The sequence below is a fragment of the Rattus norvegicus genome, chromosome 16 (genome assembly GCF_021556685.1).
Source record: "Rattus norvegicus strain SHRSP/BbbUtx chromosome 16, alternate assembly SHRSP_T2T, whole genome shotgun sequence".
Taxonomy (NCBI): Eukaryota; Metazoa; Chordata; class Mammalia; order Rodentia; family Muridae; genus Rattus; species Rattus norvegicus.
In genome coordinates, this window is record NC_141549.1 from 6,610,369 (window position 1) to 6,634,968 (window position 24,600).

Here is a 24,600-nt window from a genome sequence, read left to right on the forward strand (position 1 = left end):
CAACGACCTCTCCTGGCTTCTGCAGACACCTGCTGTGAGGTCATATACCCACACACAGGCATGCATGCGTCCAACAGTACAAGATATGGAGGTAATGTAGCAAACATGTGTGTTTGTATATCACCAGCATTACTTATTCTTATTATGCCCTCATTATGTTTTTTTTTTAAGTCCTACTATAATAAAGAGGTCGGTTACATTACCACAAAAAAAGACAGTTCTATAAAGTCAGCCATCGAGTCTACCCAACTGAAAGGTCTGTTTGATACAGAGACACAAACAGTGTGCCTTCAGTTTTCTACTTGGGGAAAAAAAATCAGTAATCAGGACTCGGGATAGTCATAGTCAGCTAGAAAAGGCAGGTGTAGCACAATAGAAGATGTGGCTAAAAGGGTTCAAGAAGTTTTCATTTAAAATCCTGACTCAAGATCGCAGGAAATGGAGGGTGCTAGGAATTCACTGCAAACTCCTTTCCTCTTATTTTTTTTTGGAGCTAGGGACCGAACCCAGGGCCTTGCGCTTGCTAGGCAAACGCTCTACCACTGAGCTAAATCCCCAACCCCACTCCTTTCCTCTTGATCCACTCTCTCATTTGTCTTCTTCTTCATAACCTGAGCAGTAACAAGTATAAACCAGGCCATGCCTTGGAAAGTGCAATAGCTTTAGTCATATTATGTGTGAAGCTGCTCTCTAGTGATGTCTTTGTCCATTCATTTATTCACACACACAAACATACACACACACACACACACACACACACACACACACACACACACTCACTCTAGGGCTCCAGGCTGCACACAAACAGGCTTCCTAAGCCCCAGCGGTTTGCAGTGATGAGGTGGCTTTAATATGAGCACGTAAGGAACTGAGTGAGAGCCTTCTGATATTTGAAATATGAGAATGTGGTACAAAGAATATGAGTGGGTATTTTTTTTTCCGCAGAAGCTTTTCAGTTTATTTTACCCTCAGAAATTTGCATATCACAGCAGAACATCAAGTCACCGCAGAGCTACTCCTTTGGCTTTTTGCCAGCACCAACATTGGCCTTTGCAGTCCTCCTGACCGTCTTCATTCTGTTCTTGCATTCCTTTCGCTGTTTGCGGGAGGTCTTTTTCTTCTCATAAAGGCCATGTCCTGCAAGCCTGTGTTTAGGCTCATTCTTCTTTGCATAACCCAAAGAGTCATAGATCATGCCAAAGCCAGTTGTCTTGCCACCACCGAAGTGGGTTCTGAATCCAAATACAAAGATGACATCTGGTGTGGTTTTGTACATCTTGGCCAGGTTTTCCCGAATTTCCGTCTTTGGTACTGTGGCCTTCCCGGGATGAAGGACATCGGTGACCATCTGTTTCCTCTGAAGCAGACGGTTTGTCATGAACTTCCTGGTCCGGATGGTTACCGCGTCATTCATGATGGTTACGGTGCTGGAGCTGTAGAGGAGGGAAAGAGGACTGCTCACTGCAGACCAATCATATTAACTCGCACTGAGTGGGTATTTTTAAAAAGCAGAATACAAGTATTTCAACAATTTACATGTTACTCTATGTCTGTTGGAAGTCTGCTTCTAAGGAGGATTGTTAATTTGTCCCAAGCATGTATTCATTAATCAGACAAATAGTTTTAAACCCACTGCCATTGGGATCAAATAAAAAACACAACACATTCTCCTCATAAAGTAGATTCTGAGGAACAGATGGCAAATGCTTATTTCCACAATTTTTTTTGTTAGTCAAAACACAGAAGCACAGACAGAGAAGATGCTCTTATATGTGACCATACAACAGGGGTGTCCAAGGTAAGATAAAACCTACCTGCATTTATGCTGAAAGTGAAGGCTCATGGGAGATTTCCGAGATCATTGACATAACTAACTGGATTTGTTAAAATGTATTCAGGTGTGTCTTCTAGGCCTGCCAGTCTGTCTTCCGTCTCCTGTATTCTGTTGGTGATGCTTGCTTTGGGACTCTTGTAGAAGAACAGGGGAAGGATTGTGAGCTCCGAAGGGGATAGGAACTCCATAGGAAGACCAGCAGAGTCAACTAACCCGAAACCTTGGGGCTCTCAGAGACTGAGACACCAACCAAAGAACATACACGGGCTGGACCTAGGCCTCCCGGCACATATGAAACAGATGTGCAGCTTGGTCTTCATGTGGGTCCCAAACCACTGGAGCCAGGGCTGTCCCAAAAGCTGTTACCTTTATGTGGGATGCGTTCTTCTAGCTGGGCTGCCTTGTCTGGCCTCAGTGGGAGAGGATTCACCTAGCCTCACAGAGACTTGAAGTGCCAGGGTGGGGGAAGGAGTGGGATGAGGAGGAAGAAGAGGAGGGGGAGGAGGGGGAGGGGAGGGGGCAGAGTGCCCCCACCCACTCAGAGGAGAAGGGGAGGGGGGAATGAGGAAAGGATTGGGGGAGGGGGTGACTGGAAGGGGGAGTGAACCAGATGTAAAGTGAATAACTAAAAAATTAAATCAAGGGGTTGGGGATTTAGCTCAGTGGTAGAGCGCTTGCCTAGCAAGCGCAAGGCCCTGGGTTCGGTCCCCAGCTCTGAAAAAAAGAAAAGAAAAAAAAATTAAATCAAAAAATGTTTTTATTTTATTTTATTTTATCAAAGTCACGTTTTAAAGTCACTCTAGTGTGCACATATTTCTGCAAACAGTCCTTGGTCAGACATCAGAGGTCTTCTGTTATGGGAGTACTGCACTCAGTCTTTCGCTCACTGTGTGTTTCTAGGCCATTTCCTTATCCAGCCACCACAATTCACCTCATTAGCTGGGCCATCTCCCCAGCCCCAAACTCATACCTTTCTCCAGGCATGCGGAAGTCAAATCCTCCAACTAGTCAAAACATCAACATTTTTAGGCAGAACTTTCTTGAATTTCTGATTTCAATATGATATTTTGAGATAATTTTGATATTCTGTGACAGGAATATTAGTTCTATCTTGTGAAATTTGTGATGAACTCCAATTTTTTTTTGTGACTTAAAAAACAAACAACCCTGAATACTATTCAAACCATCCGTCTTCCAGCTCCGTCTCGCACTGTTACTAATGCCATTCCGTTTGTGGCTGATACTGCCCTCACCCTCCTCCATGGGCATCACTACATGCGCACGCCCATTTTTTATTAGACAATAGCGTGCCAGGGGTGATGACAGTTGCAGCCCTGGGCTCAAGGATCTTAAATACAATCTCATTTCTACATAAGCTACTTTAGTGTGTTGGAACTCCGGATACCACCGCACTTGGGCAAGATGAGACCCACAAGCTGAAGTACTAGTGGGTATTTTGAATAATCTTCTAGATTCCTTAAAGTCCTGAGATTCTAGATGCTTAAATTCCGTCTTAAATTCAGAAAAAGAATGCTTGGCTGTTGAAATGGGGGAAAAGGAGAAGTGTAAAAAGGGAAATGTCAAGAAAGAGTGTAGTCGGGTTGAGGATTTAGCTCAGTGGTAGAGCGCTTGCCTATAAGCGCAAGGCCCTGGGTTCGGTCCCCAGCTCCAGGAAAAAAAGAAAGAAAGAAAGAAAGAAAGTAAGAAAGAAAGAAAGAGTGTAGTCATAAAAAAGAAAAGCTAGCTTTTTTTTTTAAGGGCAAGGAGACAAAAAAATCCAGGAAATTAATAGACAGAAAATCTGCTAAAATAACCTCTATTTTGATTTTTGGGTTTTTTAAAGAGGAGAACGGTGAGGGAGAAAGACCATGGATTTGGGTCTGGGGATATGGGAGGAGTAGGAGAAAGGAAAAAAAATACGACCAAAATATATTGTATGAAAATTTTTAAATAGAAATAAAGAATAGCCTCTAAGTAGATGCCAATGGCGGTCACTAGAACATATTGTACAAGTAGGTATTCTTCATTCCTCTACGTACAGCAGTTGCCTGGTTTTGCTTATGTAACGGTTAGGACCCACTGGCCAGAGCGATTAGCCTTAAAACCTTTGGTGGCAAAAAATGAAGTACTGGTCACTATTGCAATTGTCAACAAATTTTATTTTACGCTCTTGGACGATGAAACCTGGCTTTTCGTGAAAACCGCATCTGAGCCAAAGCACGCATCACAACCGAACCTTCTGAATTGCTGTGCTATTGGTGTGAAGCTCGACACTGGTGCTCACAGGTCCCAGATCAACCTATTCAGAAGGGCAAAAGATGCACGGGGAGCCAGGGCTAATGACACGGTGACAGGCCAGTCAACCAAGCTCATTGGACAGTTGCTTAATTCATCCTAATAGCCTATAGATCACAGATATCATGCAAACCTCTGTGAACATTATAGGACACAGAAAACACTAAGCAGACAGTGCTCCCTTGTCAGAGTATTTGATTTTATTTATTTTGGGGGGGGTGGTGGTGGATCCTTTTGATTCTGGTCCTTAGCTCTCTAGTACCTGAATCCAAACCATTTACTTGCTCTGTGAAATATTGTCAGGATGACGTTATAGAGGCTGTTGCTGTACATCTAAAATCCGAATCAAACGCTGCTCTGAAGGCTTTTGAAGGCTTTTGTGGCCACGCACGGGGAGTGGTCAAGAGTATCCACACCGAGCACCCGGAATCTCAGAGAGCCGCCACTTCAGTCGGTCGGTGGTAGGTCAGACCCACAGTCACGTGACCTTTGCCGGTCTCTTTACGTCTGCCTTCTTCATTTTCACTCTTTCCTTCCCACACAAAGGTTTTTTCCGATGTGCATGAATGATTTTTCAAGTTCACGAACACCGTGGACTTCCCCAGTAGGTATGACCAAGTCCTCTGGTTCATCACTTTGCGACGTCAGCCACATAGCCTCTACATGGCCCCAGTCTCGCTTGGCATCCAGAGTTCCCAAACCGAAACATTCCAGCTGTCCAAGGTAAATCTTAGCTACTGACCGGGTAATTTTTCAAGTAGCAAAATTAACTCCTCTCCTGGGACTCTCACGATTGAAGAGAACGGCATTCACTGCAAAGCGATTATAAGCTTCACGGAAATTCACCACAATCAATAGGCATAGAGTTTGGCTGCACCACAGGGTGACCTCGGATAGAAAGGTGTGGTCTCTTTCTGGGGTATTTCCTGCACTTTTTTATAAAGTTCACTTGTCGAGGCCCGGTCAAACGCCACAGGATTTATAAGGCCGGAAGTTTTAAGGCCGGAAGTTTTAAGGCCGGAAGTTTTAATTGCGTCCAGAAACTGCAAGGTGCTAACTCCACTGACATCTGCGCGTACTCAGCTAAGTCTAAGGAGATCTTGACATGGCTCTGAGCGCCAAGATTATAGATCTCTGTAGGCTTCCCTTCGTTGATGATTGTCACCAGGCAGGTGCTGTCAGTGAGGTCCTCGTAGTGCAACTTCCTGTTTTCTTCATTAGGAGCCTGAGGATTCTTCTATAAATGTTCGATTCGACCTGTATTAAATGAACTAGATTGCTGTACTATTTTCCATGGACCTCGTATCCTTTCTCCAACAGGAATTCCGCCAAGTATGAACCATCCTGGCCGGTGATGCCGCTGATGAGAGCTACCTTCCTGAGCTTGCCCATCTCGCCATCCCCGGAACCCGGGTAGCTCCGGTAGCCAGCAGGAACGGGAGCCACGTCGCATCAGACGGCTGAGCGTGCGGCCGATAGGAAGGCGGAGTGGAACGAGCCGTGAGAGCATTTGATTTTTATGTTCATGATCCCCAACTAAAGTAAAGTCCTACTTGGGTGAAGACTTCTGCTCATTAGCGCCATCCATTTCTAAAGACAAAGGCAGGATAAGCTTTATAACAGTAGTATCAATGATGACACTAAAAGGAGAGGACTAGTATTTCATTCATATGTTTCTCTTCGAGGCTGTCATTGGAGACTATTTTAGAGTGACCATTTATACACAACTAATACATTAGGAGACTGGCAAGATGGCTCAATACACAGAGGGATTGCCACCAACGTATGGCTCAGTTTTACCCCTGTAGATCCACATAATGGAAGGAAGACTAGAACCAACACCTTCAAGCTGTTTTCCGACCTCCACATGTGGGCTATGGTATGTGTGTGCGGGCATGTACATCCATAAACTTAGTTTAAAATGTATGTATAAGTACATTGAAAACTTGAAGCTTTGGGGAAACTTCAAATATAAAGATAATAAAGGAATTAATCACAAGTTTAATCCCTAAATATAAACCACCATGCACATTGAACGTGGTCAAATTGACAGAAATGGTGTCATTGTCAGAGTCTCTGTCACAAGCTTGCAGTGCCAGAGAAATGGCTTGCCGTTGGATGGCTTGTGCTTGCTCTAGTCCCAGGAGATCAGACATCCTCTTCTGGCCTCTCCAGGCACCAAGCACACCTATGGTGCACAGACATACACGCTAGCAAAATACCAATACACATGTGGTGGTTTGAATGGGAATGACCCCCATAGATCCATGTGTTTGAATGCACAGAGGGAGTGGCACCATTACTAGCTGTGGCCTTGTTGGAGGAAGTGCATCACTGCGTGGTGGGGGCTCCACGTGCTCAGGCTACTCCCAGTGTGGTACTCAGCCTCCTTCTGCTGCCTGTGGATCAAAATGTAGAACTTGGAAGTTCCTTCTCCAGGACCGTGTCTGCCTGGACACTGCCATGCTTCCCACCATGACGATAATGGGCTAAACCTGTGAAACATTCCAAATTAAATGTTTTTCTTTATAAGAGTTGCCGTGGTCGGGTTGGGGATTTAGCTCAGCGGTAGAGCGCTTGCCTAGCAAGAGTAAGGCCCTGGGTTCAGTCCCCAGCTCCGAAAAAAAAAAAAAAGAAAAGAAAAAAAAAAAGAGTTGCCGTGGTCATGGTGTCTCTTCACAGCAATAAAACCCAAATTAAGACAACAATACGATAAAAAAAATTTTTTTTAAAGAAAACAGATTATTGGAGGGGACAACTGAAAGTTAGCAACCAAGGAAGGCCTCAGAGGCTAACTCAGTATGAAGGCCACCACCCCGGCTTACATTTTTCTTTGTTCTCATTTTCTTGTTCTTGTGTTATTGGGTTTTGTTTGTTTGTTTCCCTTTTTTAGAGAGAGAGAGAGAGAGAGAGAGAGAGAGAGAGAGAGAGAGAGAGAACGTGTGGGGTGTGGGGGGGAGGATTTGGGAGGAATAAACATAAAAAGATAACATTCTATGAAAAACATTTAAAAACTGTTAGGAGACTTTCCAACTACCACAAATGGGCATTCAGGAAGGATCTGCTTTCTCAACAGATCCTGACCTTATTATAATAGTATTCGCATTGTGGTTCTGAATCCCCCTGTGACCTTTTCATGATAATCCCAGATACTGAAATTGTGATCCAGAAAAGGAAAAAATTAATCTCCTTACATCATGAATATGCAACTCATCTCATAAATATTCACAAGCACTTCGTTAACAATCCTCAACACAGAACCCTGGCCTCTGCTAGTCTCCTTCCCCCTGGTCAACCCACTTTAATCTTCCTCTGCACTATATTTCACTTTGCTAAATAAACTGCTTAAATTCAGATCTTACAACCATGCCATTCTAGAATATAGCCCTCTTGTACCTCAGTGGTACAATATTGCCCAGCATGCCTGTGGCCCTGGGCTCAATCTCCAGCACCATATTAAAAAATTCATTGTCTTCCTTTTATTAACAAAAAATATAGGAGCTGGAGAGATGGCTCAGTGGTTAACAGCACCGACTGACTGCTCTTCCAGGGGTCCTGAGTTCAAATCCCAGCAACCACATGGTGGCTCACAACCATCTGTAATGGGATCTGATGCCCTCTTCTGGTGTGTCTGAAGACGGCGACAGTGTATTTATATATAGAATAAATAAATAAATCTTTAATATTTAGTTCCCAGGGCCATACATGTAGCAAGTAGAAAGCTATGAATTAACCTCGGGCTTCTGTAAATGTAAAGCCTCCTGTTCATTATCTCTAACTCATCGTCACCAAAATAAATATTTAGTCAATTAAAGTTATCTTTCTTCCCTGTCCTCATATCAATGAAGCAAACATCTGTGGATGGTTTCGATCTGAAATGTTCCCCGGAAGATGAATATGTCAACAATTTGGTTGCCAGCATGGAGTGCTATTGACAGGTGATTGGGTCAGCGGGATGCTAACTTCTTTAGTAGATTAACCCATTGATGACATCACAGCTGAATCTATTAGGGGGTGGGGCCTAATTGGAGGAAGTCACTGTGGGTGCACCTGTGACAGCCGTATGCTGTCTTGAGAGCCTTCCTCTGTCTTTTTCTACTCCCTGGCTTCCATGAATGTTTTTCTCTACCACTTGGTTCTTCCACCCAGACGGAAGGCAAACACTTCAGACTGTCTTGGGCTTAGAGCTTTGACACCTCTCTCCTTCCAGCATTTCGGGTGGGCTGGCACACAGCTTCACGGATGGTTAATATGATATCAAAACAGGGAGGAAAGGAAAAAAGAATCACATCTAGCAATAACATTAGCTCGTCATGATGGATAATCTAACATATTTGATTATTCAAAAGCAACTTAAGGAGATGCCCAAAGGCCCGCAGAACACCATGCCATACAGTACTGGAAGGTGGAAGATTACTAGGGGCCCCCCATCCACAGCATGGCCTGCACACAGAGGAGCCCCTGTGATGTGCAAGTATGTGCTGAAGAGATGGGAGAGAAAGAGAAGCAGACAGTTTGAGCATTATGAACAGAGGCAGACCTGGAGACTTGAAGGTGCAGAGGAATAACCTGATGTTTCGTCCCAGCCCCTGCTGCCACTGAGGGCCATGTCTGGGTCTGTGGCCATGTAGCAGCAGGGGTCTGTGTTGTTGTCTGTGACTCATATTACCACTAAAGACCATGCCGATCTCCATGGTTTGGGCTGCTGCCTGTTGATGTCTATCTTAGGGTTTTACTGTGGTGAGCAGACACTATGAACAAAGCAACTCTTATAAAAGACATTTAATTGGGGCTGGCTTACAGGTTCAGAGGTTCAGTCCATTATCATCAAGGGGAGAGCATGGCAGTGTCTAGGCAGACATAAGGCTGAAGGAGCTGAGAGTTTCACCTCTACTACCCAGGCCCAGATCCAGGGCCCTGAGTTGTCCCGTCCCGACAGCTACCCCATCTCTGATTTACTAGAGTGTGTGAAAGGGCTGGTCCAGCGCTTCCAAAGCTGCAGGACTTCCGTGACACAGGGCGAGGACATGCTACCTGAGAGGAGTCCCTGTAGGATCCAGAAGTGATGGTGTAGCGGAAGTTGGAGGCCTCAGACCTACCAGTGACTCACTGCAATGACAAAGAGCACATGCAAGTAAAGATGTGTGGACCTGGGACACGGTCACATGCCACAGCCTCCTTGACAAGGTGTTTTTAGGTTTTGCCTTGTTTTCTTTTTCTGTTTGTTTGTTTCAGTCTTTGACTTTTATCTTCTTTTGGTGGAGTGGGGTTGCAGGGATAGAGGGCAGACATGAAGGGGCAGGGAAGATGAGTGGGATTGGGGTGCATGATGTGAAGCTCACAAAGAATCAGTAAAGAGTTAAGAAAGAAAGGCTCCCGTGGGGACGATCTGGTCTGTTTTAGGAAATGAAATCATTGCCTGAATCTGGAATCAAAATCAAAGTCAGTTTTAAAACAGAGCAAAACCAAAAGCCTCTTTGGATGGAGCTCAATATGAAAGCTTTTGGACCTCTGTTCTGATGTTAGGATGAGGGGTGCTGTCTTTTTCTGTGTACTAACAAGTTGTGTGCAGACAATGGCAGGCCCTAGATGGCTTTCGATGGAGGCCGTTACCTGAAAAATCAAAACAGGATTAGAGAGATTGGACTTTCTCTTCCATCCCCTAAAGGTTAAGCCAATCACCGATAGGCCATGATCTAATTAATTAAACCTCCATAATGAGACTTTCGTAAGAACCCAAGGGACAGAACTGGGCTAACCAGTGTAAGCAAGCATGTGGAGGCTCCTGCCTTGCCATCTCTGGAACTTATCGGCATCCTCTGTAGTCTCCTTTATAGCAAGCCAATAGCATCAAGTTCTATGAGCCGCTTTAGTGAAGCACTGGGGGGAGGAGGAGCCGTGGGAATGGCAGCTTAGAACGGCCGTCAGAAATGCGGGCAACCATCCCGGGGCTGTGGCTGGCATCTACAGTGGGCACCGGCCTGGAGGACTGAGCCCTCAGCCTGTGGGATCTGAGGTGCCTCTGAGGTGGCCTGGGTTTGAGAATCCAGGCGCAGAAATACCTGCTCACCCGCTTGCTTGCTTGCTTGCCCGGTGTGTACGCTGAAGGTCCCATACATTTTTGTCACAGAAGTCTACTGTGTGGAATAAGAGGATGGCAGGAGAAACAGAATTTGGAGGTTTCCTCAATCAATCCTCAGAACTGTGCTTAAAAGAAAAAAGCAGTTTAAGGCAATGAGTGGCCAAAGAGACAACAAGATTTTCAAAGTTTATTTATGTTGAACATTGCATTTTAAGGGAAAATATTTAATTAACAGAATTTATAATTTTAATTTTTAAGGGAAAATATTTAATTAACATAAATTTTTTTCTTTTCTTTTTTTCGGGGCTGGGGACTGAACCCAGGGTCTTGCACTTGCTAGTCAAGCGCTCTACCACTGAGCTAAATCCCCAATCCTTAACATAAATTTTTAATGAATTTCTTTGTGAACCAAAAATTAAACTCAAAGTCCCTTACTTTAAAAAAAAAAAGCAGCACTAATGTGAAATCATTTCATCAACAAAGTAAAATTTAAGTAACAGCTTCAGTCAGTATTAAAGGAGAGCTGAGGCCTGGTGTGCGCTGTCCTTTGGTTTCGGTCTCAACAGTCCCCTTTCCAGCTAAGACTTCATTGTGCTAGGGTTTCTCACTCTCTCTGAGTCTAAGCCAACCCTCCTCCTATCCGTTTAGTGTTCCTGACCCAAGCTATTGCCACACTCGGGGACAGCACCAAGATTTGTGAAGGAGGAAGAAGAAGAAGAGGAAGAAGAGGAAGAGGAGGAAGAGGAGGAAGAGGAAGAGGAGGAGGAAGAAGAGGAGGAGGAGGAAGAGGAGAAAAAGAAGAGAAGAAACTACTTATTCAAATCATCCACTTGTTCAATCTGGACCTCTTTCTTCTTTATTTTAATTTTTTTTTTACATCCCCACCAAGGTTTCCCTTCTCTCTTCTCCTCCCAGGCCTCCTGCGGATATCAACTTGCCTTGGCCTGTCAAGTTACAGTAGGACTGGGTACATCTTCTATTGTGGTTAGATGAGGCAGCCTAGTTAGGGAAAAGGAAGCCAGGCAGGCAGTGTAGTGAGAGAGTCCCTGATCCTGATATTAGGCGTCCCACATGAAGACCAAGATATACAACATGTGCGAAGGGCCTGTGCCAGTCTCATGCAGGCTCCCTAGTTGGCAGTTCAGTGGACCCTTATGGGGCCAGGTTAGTTGATTCTGTAGGTTTTCCCGTGCACCTCTTTCCTTTAAAAATGCTGCCACCTGCTCTTCCTTTTCTAATACAGCAAATAAAAACGGGAGAAGCCACAAAAATTTACACTGTACAACGATGTATGTCTCAACTGAAAATTTATCACACTTTTAACATGAATGCATAATGTAGTCACAAAGGGTAGACACACACACATGCACACATACATAATACACTATACACACACATAGATAACACACCACACACACATACACACCACACACATACATAGCACACAACATTCACATACAAACTACATACATATACATAACACACAACACACTACACACACATACACACGCATGCACACAAGCATGCAGGCACACATACATAACACACTACACACACACATACACACGCATGCACACAAGCATGCAGGCACACACACATACATAACACACTACACACTACACACACACACATACACACACATGCACACAAGCATGCAGGCACACACACATACATAACACACTACACACTACACACACATACATACACATATAACACACAACACACACAACACACACACGACACACACACACACACATACACACACACGTACCTCCTTCCCATTGACAAATCTTTGCCCTATTCAGAGGTCCTCTCCAGAATCCCCCCAAACACTCACTGGCTCCAAACTTCTTAGCTCCATGGAGTTTTGCACCCATTGCCCCAGCCCCAAAGCACACAAAAAGCAGTAAAGGCTTGGCATGGCCCTGTTGAATGAGTGAGCTCAGCTAGAATACTTTCTCCGGAACAGGGTTTCTCAATCTGTATTTCAAAGAACACATTTACTTTCCTGAAGTACCACAGGACCATTACAGGTCCAGTATGCTAAAAACAGAAAAAAAAATCCCTTTAACTTAACCCATGCCTGCCAGCACTTTTGTTTTCATGGGGACATTCACGTTTGAGGATGGGCTTCAGGGATATGGTGTTTACTGTGCTCCGATAATGTGAGTGTTTGCACCACATTAGGGATGAGGGTCATTGAGTCTCTTTTGGTTAAGGTGGCAGCAGCCAGGTGCCGGTGTCAGTGGTCCTGCTCAGAATGGGCCCCTCAGGAAATTGCTCTGAATTGAAAGATAGAGGCCTCAAATTAAGTTTCATTGCTTATTGCTATAAGAGAAAAGATTCATATCTTTGGGGAGGTAAAGGTATGATCAGAATATAGCATGTACTTTTTTTCCAATTAAAGTTTCAAAAAGGCGAAAGAGATAGACGCCTTAGAATACTTAATACATGCTAATTGTCACTAAGATACTAAGACAAATAATAATAGAAATAATACAATCCAGGAATGACATTCAAATCTACTACTTATACAAGCCAGAAGTAAATACATTATAGTTTAGCTTAAAACTTTGAATATATTTATTATTTTCATCACGTTGAATGTGATTATTGATAGTTAGATTGATTTTTCAAGATACAAACTTCTAACTTGTAAATTTCCACCCCGTTTCTAAGAGTCTAATATGAACTGTGTATTACCATAAAGTATAGGCTAATATATTCTTAGAAACTAATACAAACTACAGTTTTTTCCTGCATATATATGTGTGTGCATGCGTGCACATGCACATGTGTGTGGGATGATGTCATACAGGTGAGGCAGGTACAAGACAGAAGGAGGCCTGTCATTGGACGAGAAGGAAGGATGGGCGGGAGAGAAGTTTGAGGGACGAGGAGGAGACAGGAACGGAAAGGACAAGTGACTGGAGAAGATTGCAAGAGAAGCCGCTGAGAGAACATGGAGGCTGATGTTAAGACTCCACGCTGTATCTTTACAGGTTGTTATGGATGTTCTTAAGGGAGGGATGTGTACAGGGCTTTGTGTGTCTAGGTGGGCAATTATATCTTATCAATTGGGTCAGAGGTTACTGTGTTGTGTGTTCTTTCTTGTGGCGATTTGACTTTGGGAGAGGGTGCGGCGGCAGAGACACCGGGCTGCCACGGAATTGGGATGTGTGTTTCTGGCAAGATATCTGATGGACATCTTAATCTCAGCCAACAAAGCCTCTCACCCACTTTGCTCCATCCCATATCACACTGCCAATGGCCTCTCTCTGAGCCTGGCAACAGTCTCTCTACCCATCCAGTCCCCAAGGCAGGCTGTCACCATGCCAGAAATATACATCTCAATTCCGTGGCGGCTTAGTGTCCCAGGTGCCACACATTCTCTTAAACTTAATTCGCCACAAGAAAGAACACACAACACAATAACCTCTGATCCAATTGATAAGATATAATTGCCCACCTAGACACACAAAGCCCTGTACACATCCATCCCTTAAGAATATTCATGGGGTTGGGGATTTAGCTCAGTGGTAGAGCGCTTGCCTAGCAAGCGCAAGGCCTTGGGTTCGGTCCCCAGCTCTGAAAAAAAGAAAAGAAAAAAAAAAGAATATTCATAACAACCTGTAAATACACAGAGTGGGATCTTAACGTCAGCCTCCATGTTCTCTCCGCGGCTTCTCCCCAGTCTCCTCCAGTCTCCCCTCCTCTCCATTCCAGCCTCCTCCTCTTCCTCAAATTTTTCTCCTGCCCATCCTTCCTTCTTGTCCAATGACAGGCCTCATTCTATCTTGTACCTGTCTCACCTGTATGACATCATCCCACATAGATGCTCATGTGTGGGCAGACACACATGCACATGTATGCGGATACCAGAGATTAACCTCAGACGTTATTCCTCTCAGCAGCGTCCATCTTGTTTTGGAGACAGGGTTTCTTTGGCTTGGAATCTTGCCAGTTAGGCTAGGCTGCCTTGCGAATGATTCTCAGGAATCTTTCTGTCTCTGCTTCTCCAGAATTACAAGGGCAAGCCACGGTCCCTCTCATTTTCTACGAATTTCACATAGGCCCTTATGTTTGGAATGCACTTTAACAACTGCACTGTCTCCCAGTCCCACACATCCATATAAATCACGTTGAAACCATGAGATGTTTACCTCAAACCGAAGTTGTAAACTCAAGTACCAGTGGAGGTAACACAGGCAAGAATGAGGAAGCAGTCAGGTGTGCCCCTAGCAGAACCGAGCATCATTAGTCAGGGATTGGTGCTTGCCCACGGGCTGGGTCTCAGGTTGGCTGGGCTATTGGTTGGCTGTCCCCTCAGCTTCTGCTCCAACTTTGTAGTCAGGACAGGGCGAATTCTGGGTTTAAAGTTTTGTGGGTGGATTGGTGTCCTTATCCTTCCTGCCTGTCACAGGAGGTGGCCTCTCCAGGTTCTGTAACCCCATGGCTGAGTGTCAGCTAAGGTCATCCCCATACACGCTTGGGAGCCTCCTCCATTCCAGGTCTCTGGCACGACCTAAGGATGCCCCCACCCTTGAAAGCTGCAGATTCCCATTCATTCTCCTGGCCTTCTGGCCCTCTCTCCTGTCTCTCTGCACACCTGATCCTGAACACCCCCCATTCCCCTCCCCTATCTCCTCTTCAACCCAGTTCCCTCCATCCATCTGCCTCCTACGACTATTTTATTCCCTTTTCTGGATTCTACCTTTAAACCCAAGTTTTTGCAGAAGATTCCTGAAGTTTAATGTCAAGTCAACTAATGGAGGAAATTAATCTATGAACAGGATAGAGTCATAGATGGGTTATACTCTGTGTGGTGTTTCCAAATACTTTTGTAGGAAGTAGGCACTGTGGAATCTTTTTCTTTCCTTCACCAAAAATGTAAGCCACAAAATGCAATGAAAAAGAATTCAATGCCTTCTTGAAGAATTTCTTCAACATAGCAATGTCAACTCAGTTTGTACTGAAGTCCTGCAGACTTGTAATGGATCCTTAGTTTCATGGGATGGCCAAGACTTTGTTAGAAGGACTTCTTCTGCTGTTTTTGTTGACCATATATCTTTCAGTGTATAACGGCTGATGATGACAGGGCTTCCTAAACTTGACACCCATATAAAAACTAGAGTGTAACCCCTCGTGTCTGTAATCCCATTAGAGGAGTGACCTGTTCACCCTATCCCTAGGGCCTGCTGGCTGGCTAGCTAGTCTAGTTGAATTGGTGACTCCAAATTCAATTAGAGACCCAGTCTCAAAAAACTAAGGTGGGGCTAGTAAGATGGCACCATAACAATAAACGCTTGGCACACAGGCATGGCGACCCGGGCATTAGTGCTAAGAACCCATGTAAAGAGAGAAGGAAAGAACTGACTCCAAAAATCTGTCCTCTGATCTGCACACATGGGTTATGACATGCACATCCCTACATACATCATACATATGTGAACACACATACACACAATAATAATAATTAGGAGGAGAATGATTGAGGTTGACACTGATATCGTCCTCTGGCCACACACAAAAGTGCACAGACAGGACCAGGTGTACACACACAGTCTCAATATTTAAGTAATACCTTTGATGATTGACCCATTTCAAAACAGTAAACGTTTGAGCCTCTGTATGTAGACCATGAAGCCATGTGTGCGTTGGGAATGGGGTTAAGTGATCTTACCGCTGCTTTGGCTTCAGAATCCACACTGCACGGTTGGCTAGCTAGTGACGCTTCCCTTCTTCACAGGAGAGTGGAGGACTGTACTCCTAGGGGACTCTGAGCCCTAGACTCTGAATCAGCACCATGCTTTGCTAAGGCAGCTACATGTTCTTCCCAGTCTCCTTGGGCTGCCTGTAGGTATTGTAAGGAAACACATCATCAATTCAGGGAAGTCAAGACAAACATCACCAAAATTTCATGGAATAGTTAACGTTAAATGAGAGAGAATTTTATGTTATGCACACTGTCCCCCTCGGTTTAAAAGTCTTTTTATGTAACTCAGGATTCCTAAGTTCAAAGCCTCCACATGTTAGTACCACAGGGGTGTGCCACCACACCTACACACGCTAGGCATCTACACCCAGCCCACCTCTACTGAAGCTCTTGCCCACGTCTGTGCTAGCTAGAGGTGTGCAGTTGTCTAATCGCAGGCATTAGTGCTACAATGTTGCAATGCTTCTCTCTTAGAAGAGTTACTATGTCTGGATGGCCACGGCACAAGCAAAATGGAGAGCAGTTCTGAGACAATAAGAGGGCATTTTAGGAAATCTCAGAATACAGCATGGGAACACATTCATCCATATTAGTATGTAATACATTTTCTTCTCTATAACGAGAAACCATCTGGATTTACATGGTCTGTCCCATTCAAGGCAAGTGCCCCATCAGTGTGTCACATCCCAGCTTGGAGCAGTCTGACTGAATAAAAGGAACATGACATTTAGATTGAACTTCCCTTGACTTTGAATCTTATTCTACTCTGATATCTACTGTCTACTTCTTAGGCTTTCTCTGAGCTTAGCAACTTAGTTTTCTTATTCATACAATGAGGACTAGAAATAGCAGTAATGGGGCTGGAGAGATGGCTCAGCTGTTAAAAATGCTTACTGCTCTTGAGTTCGGTTTCCAGCCCCAACATCTGGTGGCTCACAACTACCTGTAACCATAACTCCAGGGGATCTGATGTCCTGGCCTCCACAGTGTGCACATAGCCCTTCCCAACCTACATATACAGTAGTTGTGTTGCTCAAATCATTTTAAAGCTACTAATAAAGGGCTCTAAACGGGGAAGAGTGGGTGCTGGATTTGGAAACCAGGGAGAAGCCTGCTTCTCATAAAGACATCTTTCTTGAATGCTACATAGGATGCAAATTCCAGATGCCGAGAGACTGAGCCTGGAAAAACGCCCAACATCCTCTCTCCTCCCTCAGATCGAAGCCCTAGAAGGTGATGCTTCTCCCACATTGACCCTATCTGTGTCCAATGGCTCCTTCTCCTCCTGCCCCTCCATAGTTCCAGACCCTATCACCTATCTGTCCTTCTTGTCTGTATCATCCACATCACATTCTGAATTGTGGGAAAAGTACAGTGTCCACAGCCCCGGCACTAGCAGCCCTGTGGAGACCCATGGCTACGTATATAACTGGTAAGGTATCTGGACACTTTGGTGACTGTCACCACTAGCACACCTGAAGCTCAAGCAGGCAGTCCATAGGCAGGTGCACAAGTTTAGGGGCTCTGAGCCGTCTTAAATCTGGACTTCATAGTCAATGTCTTCATAGTCATCGGTGAGGCCAAGGGCCTCCCAGGCTCCTCCCCTGCTTCTCTCAACACTAGAGCTTTGAAAGTAAGCCATGTCTTCCTAAGCTCTTAGAGGAGCAGCCTACCCTGGAGGGCAGCTGGTTCCTTAGCTGTCAGCACAGTTCATCACCTAGCAACATGCTTAAATACAGGTACACCATACACAACTCTAACTGGTTCAGTATCGGGCCTATTTCATTGCCAAGCCACGTCAATAAAGTGCACGTCATAGGTGTTCATGTGCCGGTGACAGGAGCCTAGGCAAATGTGTGCAAAGCCCTGCCTGTCAGTCACATGATCAGGGTGATGGTTCAGAACCCAGCTCCCAAGATGAGAGCGCAGTTTCCTGGTGGCCCTCTGGTTGGATCTTGAGAGGTGCCCAGTTTTTCCCAACTGATAATGACACACTATTAAGACTGCTTTCTTTCTTTCTTTTTTTTAAAAAAAACTTATATAAATATAAGTGAGTACACTGTAGCTATCTTCAGACACACCAGAGGAGGGCATCGGATCCCATTACAGATGGCTGTGAGCCACCATGTGGTTGCTGGGATTTGAACTCAGGACCTCTGGAAGAGCAGTCAGTGCTCTTAACCTCTGAGCCATCTCTCCAGCCCAGCTTGCTTTCTTTTGTTAGCATGTTTGGCATTTAGTAAGCATTGCTCATCCATTAGCTCCTCTCTCAGGCCATTCCCACCTCTTAAGTTAAAGGGTGGAAGCCCTCCTTTTTATTGGATTTACTTGGATTCTTAAGTGCATCACACACACACACACACACACACACACACACACACACACACACACACACACACATGCACACACCTTCATTAATGTTGTGTTCAAGCTTTTAAAAATTCTGCAAACACAGACAGTATAGAGTTTGACAGTTTACACCTAAAAAATCTCCCTTAATGATTTCTTTCTTAATTCTTAATTTTTTCCTTCCTCCCTCCCTCCCTCTCTCTCTCTCTCTCTCTCTCTCTCTCTCTCTCTCTCTTTCTCTCTCTCTCTCTCTTTCTCTCCCTCTTCCTTCCTTCCTCCCTTCCTTTCTCTTTCTTTCTTTCTCTCTTTCTTTCTTCCTTTCTGTTGTTGTTTGGTTTTTGATTTTTTGAGACAGAGTTTCTTTGTCTTTGGCTGTCCCAGAACTACTTCTCTGTAGACCAGGCTGACCTTGAACTCACAGAGATCTGCTTGCCTCTGCCTCCCCAGTGCTGGGATTAAAGACATTGCCCAGCTGTTTTCTTAGTTCTTAACATAAGTAGATTTAGTAAATTGTTATTGTCTTGCTGATTAGATTGTCAGATCCATAATTTTCCTTATTTAGAAATATGGCATTATATAATAAATTTTCAGAAATTATAATTTAATAAACAGAAAGCTGCATACTTAATAGATTTTGCCTAATAAATTCTTTAAAAATATTTATTTTTATTTCGCGTGTGGATTTTTGCCAGAATGTATGTCTGTGCATCATGGTGAGCCTGTGACCAAAGGAGGCCCGAGGGTGTTGCTTCTTCTTGGATTGGAGCTGTAGACAGTGGTGAGCTACATTTCGGGTTCTTGGAGTGAAAAGTGGGTCTTGTGCTCTTACACACTAAGTCATTTCTCCAGTCCCAGTAAGTTTCCAGGTAACACTCACAATGTGTTACTACTTAATCCAGGTAAAGTGTTTCTACCCCAACACCCACACGCATATGCACACACGTGTGCATGTGGACACGCATGCACAGAGCAGGAAATTTGACAGTAAACATATGATGGACACAACTGTACTATTTTAGATATTGAGTCACATGTTTGTGGTGCAACCACACCGTCATGCTATGTGATGTGTTTGATAAGTATTATGTTCAGTTTAACAGTGTTACATTGAGCACATCTGTGTCCACATTCCAGAAGGCTATTATTCCGAGGTCTTAGTTTCTTGTGATCTTTTTCAACGAAAAATGTTATCATGAAGCCTATTACTATGTATAATTAATATATGCTGATAATGCAGATTATATAATTGAGGATATATATTATAAAACTCATTCTATCTGGCAAATACCATATTATTTCAATAGGATCCTTTATAATAAAGCTACATTTGAATTATAAGTTACTTTCCCCCCATGGGGTAAAATACTTTATGATTTCATTTTTCTATGAATTATTTCTTCTTTGCTGAATAATCCCACGCTATGTTTTAATGCCCATTGAAGTAGACCTCAGTAATTGGAAACCGAGGCAAGAGGATTATGAATTCAAAATCCTATTTCAAAAAAATTGCAAAAGCTACTAAAACAGGAGTTACATGGGTGAAGCAATTATTATTACCATGTATTGAGGCACACACCTGTGATGCCCAACACTTGGTAGACAGAGGCAGGAGGGTTACCATGAGTTTCAAGGATAGCCAGGGTCACATACCACGACCTCATCAGAAAAGGAGCATTGAATGGAAAGAAAGAAGGGAGAGAGGGAGAGAAGGAGAGAAGGAGAGAGGCAGAGAGGGAGAGAGGGAGCAGTGTTCTCATGACCCCAGGGTCAGCTCTCCTGGCTGCCTCTGGTGGTGAGGAGCAAGGGTCTGGAAGGCATCTCTCCCTGCCCGCCCAGTTCACATCAAGGCAGAGGAGCGGTGCGGTGGGGCGGTCCTTTCTGCCCTTGCCCTTCTGCTGGTTCACTTGCACCCCCACCACTAGGTCAGCTCTGCTTTGCTGTCCAGGCAAGACGCAGGGCCTGCTCTCCCGAGTGCTGTACCTAGTGAGGGGCAGGGTTAGCTCTACCATGTTTATAACCCTGTGAGCAGCTTCCTGAATACCAGAGTCCACTCTCCCACACTCACAGCGGCCCTCACCCGCACACCCACCACCAGGGGCAGCTCTAGGCAAGGCACTCTCCAGAGTGCTGCTGCCTGTGAGATGTGGGGCTGGTTCTACAGAACGCCACAGCCAGTGATGGGTGAGGTTAGTTCAGCACAGCCCTGTACATCATGTGGTCCTTTGTGGCTGACCAGACCAGGGACATCCCCGTTCTCCAGTGATGATATGAGCCCTGGACACCAACCTATGGCACCGCGTAGCTATGACTCCAGAGATGACCCTCAGAGGAAGCTTGGGACTGGAATCTCACCGTGGCCCTCGATGGTGGGGTTGGCCACTCACAACAGGGCATTCCTGTCCACCCTTGAGTGTCCAGTTCCATCTCTCTCCATAATGCTCAAGCTGCCCTATTTCTTTTTCTCTCCCATCTGTCACCACATATTTGCATATTGTGGCTGATCGTGCTGCAGACTGGCTATAGCAGACCCCTGGGTGACATCTTCCATTCATACTGCATGATCAGCATGGCAGTAAGCAGGTCTCCACAGCCCATCTGTGCCATGCACTGGAGGGCAGGTCCGTGAGCAGCGCGGTGATCCACAGGTCTCTGTGTTCCTCCCCCCATGTAATGCTGCCTGGATTTGATTTGATTTTTATGAGTCCTAGGCATGAAACGGCTTTGGCCACCAAGCCAGGCATCAAGCTAGCATGAACAAAGGACTGCCATCTGCTCCACCATTGGCTGATAGAAGAACATCACCACAGATTGTCTCTGTCCAGTGCCAGGGGAGTAGTCAAGATCAGTAAAGTGCTCAGGGATTGGTGGGTTTCTGTGGCAAGCTCAGGGATTGGTGGGTGTGGTGGTTTGAATATGCTTGGCCCCATGGGAAGGGAGGTGTGGCCTTACTGGAGGAGGTGTAGCCTTGTTAGGGGAAGTGTGTCACTGTGGAGGTGTGGCTTTGAGGTCTCATATAAATGCTCAAGTGTGGCCAGTGTGATCCAGACCCTCCTCCTGGCTGCCTGCAAAAGACAGTCCCCTCCTCACTGCCTTGAGATCAAGATGGAGAACTCTTTGGCTCCTCCAGCACCATGTCTGTTTGCACAATGCCATGCCATAATAATGAACTAAACCCATGAAGCAGTACACCAGCCCCAATGAGCTGTTTTCCTTTATAAGAGTTGCTTTGGTCATGGTGCCTCTTCATAGCACTAAAACCCTACAACAGAAGTTAGTACCAGGAGTGGGGGCTGGATCACACTAGCCAGACTTGAACATGTATATGAGAACTCAAAGCCCTGCCTCCACAGTGGCACACTTCCTCTAACAAGATTACACCTCGTTTAAAAGGGGGTGGTGGAGCGGATGAATCCAAAGCTATACTGTCTTTACTTTATAAGTAGCTGCCAATCCATTTTCAAGGAGATTATTCTAGTTTATATATCCATCAACATGGAGTGACTTCTTGAGGGCCTCCTAACCCTGACATTAGCAACTACCTAAAGGTGCTGCCACCTTTTGGCTGGTGCCAGCTGTTTGTGTCACCTTGCTTTAACACCCAGTGTCTGGCCAACAGTATTTACTGAATGAAGTAATAAATTAGCATTACTTGGCTGGGAACTTTAAAAGAAGCAGTAATGATGTGACTAACAAACCATATTTATGAAGTCCTTCCTATGACTATTTTTATATTTAAAAATCAACTTCATTTGGGGGAAATTTATAAGTAATAAATTGGATGATTTTAAATGTATAACTGAAAAATTTATATGCTCATATAACACTACATACTTTGAAAACTCCATGATCCCTCCAAATCAATCTACCACAGTTTTAGGCAAGCACGGACATTCTCTGTTGTTAAATATTCATTTTGTTTTCCCTTGAGTTTTAGAAATATAGGGACAGAGAACATATTCTTTTGTCCTCGTCTTCTTTGTTCAGAATAATATTTTGCAGATTCATCATGTTGTAAGTAATGAATCCCATCTTTGCTGTTAAGACATATTTCATTGTGTAGATACTTCATGATTTGTTTATCCATGCACTTGTTTGTGGATATTTTAATTATTTTTAGTTTTTAGTCAGCAAGAATAAAGCTGCAGACATTTGTTGGCATGATTTAACCTTTCAAAAATATATTTTAAGGCATTATCTCATACACCATGGATAGGTATACTTATTAATTACAAGATAAATTTAAATATAAAGCTCCTATGAACATTGATGGCCTTTTTTGTGGAAAAACACTTTTTAAAAAATTGTTATGTTGGGCTGGAGAGATGACTCAGTAGTTAAGAGCGCAGACTGCTCTTCCAGAGGTCCTGAGTTCAGTTCCCAGCAACCACATGGTGGCTCATAACCATCTATAATGGGATCTGGTGTGTCTGAAGACAGCTACAGTGTACTCCTATACAGAAAATAAATAAATTAAAAATTTGTTATGTTGAGATTTATATATGTGTATCAACATTTTGCTCAAATGTAGTCTGGTGTGTGACTGGTGTATCTTCTTGGAGATTAGAAGAGCCATTGAAACTGAAACTACAGAGGTTGTGAGCCACTAGGTGGGTGCTGGGAATCCCTCCCTGGTCCTGTGCAGGAATAAATGCTCTTAACCACTGAGCCACCTTTTTAAACCTAGAGAAAAAGTACTTTCCCTTAAAAGTACTTCCTACCTTCTAGGTAGATTCATGAACATACTTATTAAGCTTCATGAAACCTGGGAAATTGGTAGGTAAGGATCAGGCGTGTATGAATATAAACAAATGTTTCTCAACTGGTGAACAAAGAAACAAATGCGTAACTACTCATCTGCAAAACGATTTGTCTAAGTCTCATGATTCATTTGTGATGGGCCCATCTAAGACTAAACACTAAGAGCTCCTTTAGGGGATGATGGCATAGAACAAAAAGCCTTGTGGGGGCTTGATGTGAAGAAAATCCTATTGCTAGGGCTTAAGATTGTAAGAATGGAGGAAGGGGATGGCAGACAGTCATAGCTGGCACAAGCAAGGTGGCTGGTCTAGACACACATGACGTACAGGGAAGCTGACCACAGCCTCTTTAGCTGTACACTGACCAGTTTCAGTAGTAGCATCCACACCATTGTGACCTTGATAATGAATATTCTGAAACACCAGCATTAGCATCACCAAGGAGTCTTTCTAGAGCTTAAACACAGCTGAAACCGCTCTAGACTGAATCACAATCAACTCCTTTTTTGTCTGAGACAGAGTTTCTCTGTGTAGCCATGTTATCCTGTAATGAGCTCTGAAGACCAGGTTGGCCTCGAACTGAGAGATTTGCTTCTTCTGCCAAATGGTGCAGGCGAGCACCATAGTCAGGCTCACAATGAACTCTTAGCAAGATCTCCAGCTGATTTGTGTTGATGTTTGCATGGGGAAGCACTGCACTATAACAGACATATGCTTCCTGGGGTTGTTCAGGGGTTTTGCTGTGTAGATGGCACTGGCTGAATTCTCTTACCACAGCCTCCAGACTGCTGGCTTACAGGGATGTGTCAGCATATGCTGTGTTAATGTTTCTTTTGTGTGGAATCATACAGTGTATACTTTTGTCAAGACTTGCTACTCTGACACAGCATGGATTTTGAATCTCATCCAAATTCTGGTACTTCCCATCAGTTCATTTTCATCACTGCTGAATTCAAACGTTTAAGTGGATAAAAGAAAGCAACCAAACTGTCATTTATTATGTAATTACAACGTTCAACCTGCCCTAAGATACAAGTAAAAACACATCATCTGGTTTGTAGACAATTCAAACAATACCACACTTCAGGGTGCCATGGGGGGCCGTAGAAGGTCATGCTTTATTTAGTTTGTCAACTGAACATTACCAGAGCATCTCAAAAGCACCTCCTAGCCTCACTTCATATCTTTATTTTTAATTAAACTAGTTGGCGACGGGAGGTGCGTGATTGTTTCTTCCCGCCTATCCTTTTCACTTAGTGGACGAAGTACTCCATGACGCGCATGCTCCTTTCAAGCCATACCCTGATCCTCTCCAACAACCTCCTGGGCACTGGCACCTCCTTTCTAGCAGGCGGAAGCGAAAGCCCTCGGCTTCGACCTGGCACCTGCTTCCCCTCGTCCAATCCCACCGGACACTGTTCTGGCCCCGCCTACCTGCGGTCGCCTTGAGCCCCGCCCGCTCCGGAGGGAGCCCCCGCTGGGGTCGACTGCGCCTGCGCAGTGCGGCTGGTGGGCGGAGCGAGAACGCGAGAGGGGCGGCCGCCAGGGCTCCGAGCCCGGGCTGCTC

The 24,600-nt window shown here is 44.5% G+C and overlaps 1 protein-coding gene and 1 pseudogene across 2 annotated transcripts; both read right to left on the bottom strand.

Moving 5' to 3' along the window:
- Positions 1-949: 949 nt before the first annotated feature.
- On the bottom strand, positions 950-24,537 carry Rps24l3 (ribosomal protein S24 like 3). 2 transcript variants are annotated; one of them, XM_087589494.1, is made up of 5 exons: positions 24,468-24,526; positions 15,895-16,065; positions 2,201-2,548; positions 1,815-1,968; positions 950-1,433 (listed from the first exon to the last, which is right to left on the bottom strand). In XM_087589494.1, exons 4-5 carry the CDS (start codon positions 1,841-1,843, stop codon positions 1,013-1,015), a joined length of 450 nt encoding a protein of 149 aa, XP_087445620.1. In that variant the 5' UTR covers positions 1,844-1,968; positions 2,201-2,548; positions 15,895-16,065; positions 24,468-24,526; the 3' UTR covers positions 950-1,012. The 2 variants fall into 2 exon arrangements, 1 of the variants encoding a protein (XP_087445620.1); XR_015640178.1 differs by lacking the exons at positions 950-1,433; positions 1,815-1,968; positions 2,201-2,548 and adding exons at positions 9,164-9,238; positions 10,200-10,331 and having other exon boundaries at positions 24,468-24,537.
- Gmds-ps1 (GDP-mannose 4, 6-dehydratase, pseudogene 1) lies at positions 4,561-5,606 on the bottom strand (annotated as a pseudogene).
- Positions 24,538-24,600: the final 63 nt, after the last annotated feature.

Bases quoted from the DNA above. Each gene is read 5' to 3' on its own strand.
- Rps24l3 (XM_087589494.1), bottom strand. From the start codon at position 1,843: ATGAGCCTTCACTTTCAGCATAAATGCAG. The intron at 1,434-1,814 runs GTAGGTTTTATC...CCTCCTCTACAG, and splicing joins CACTTTCAGCATAAATGCAG to CTCCAGCACCGTAACCATCA.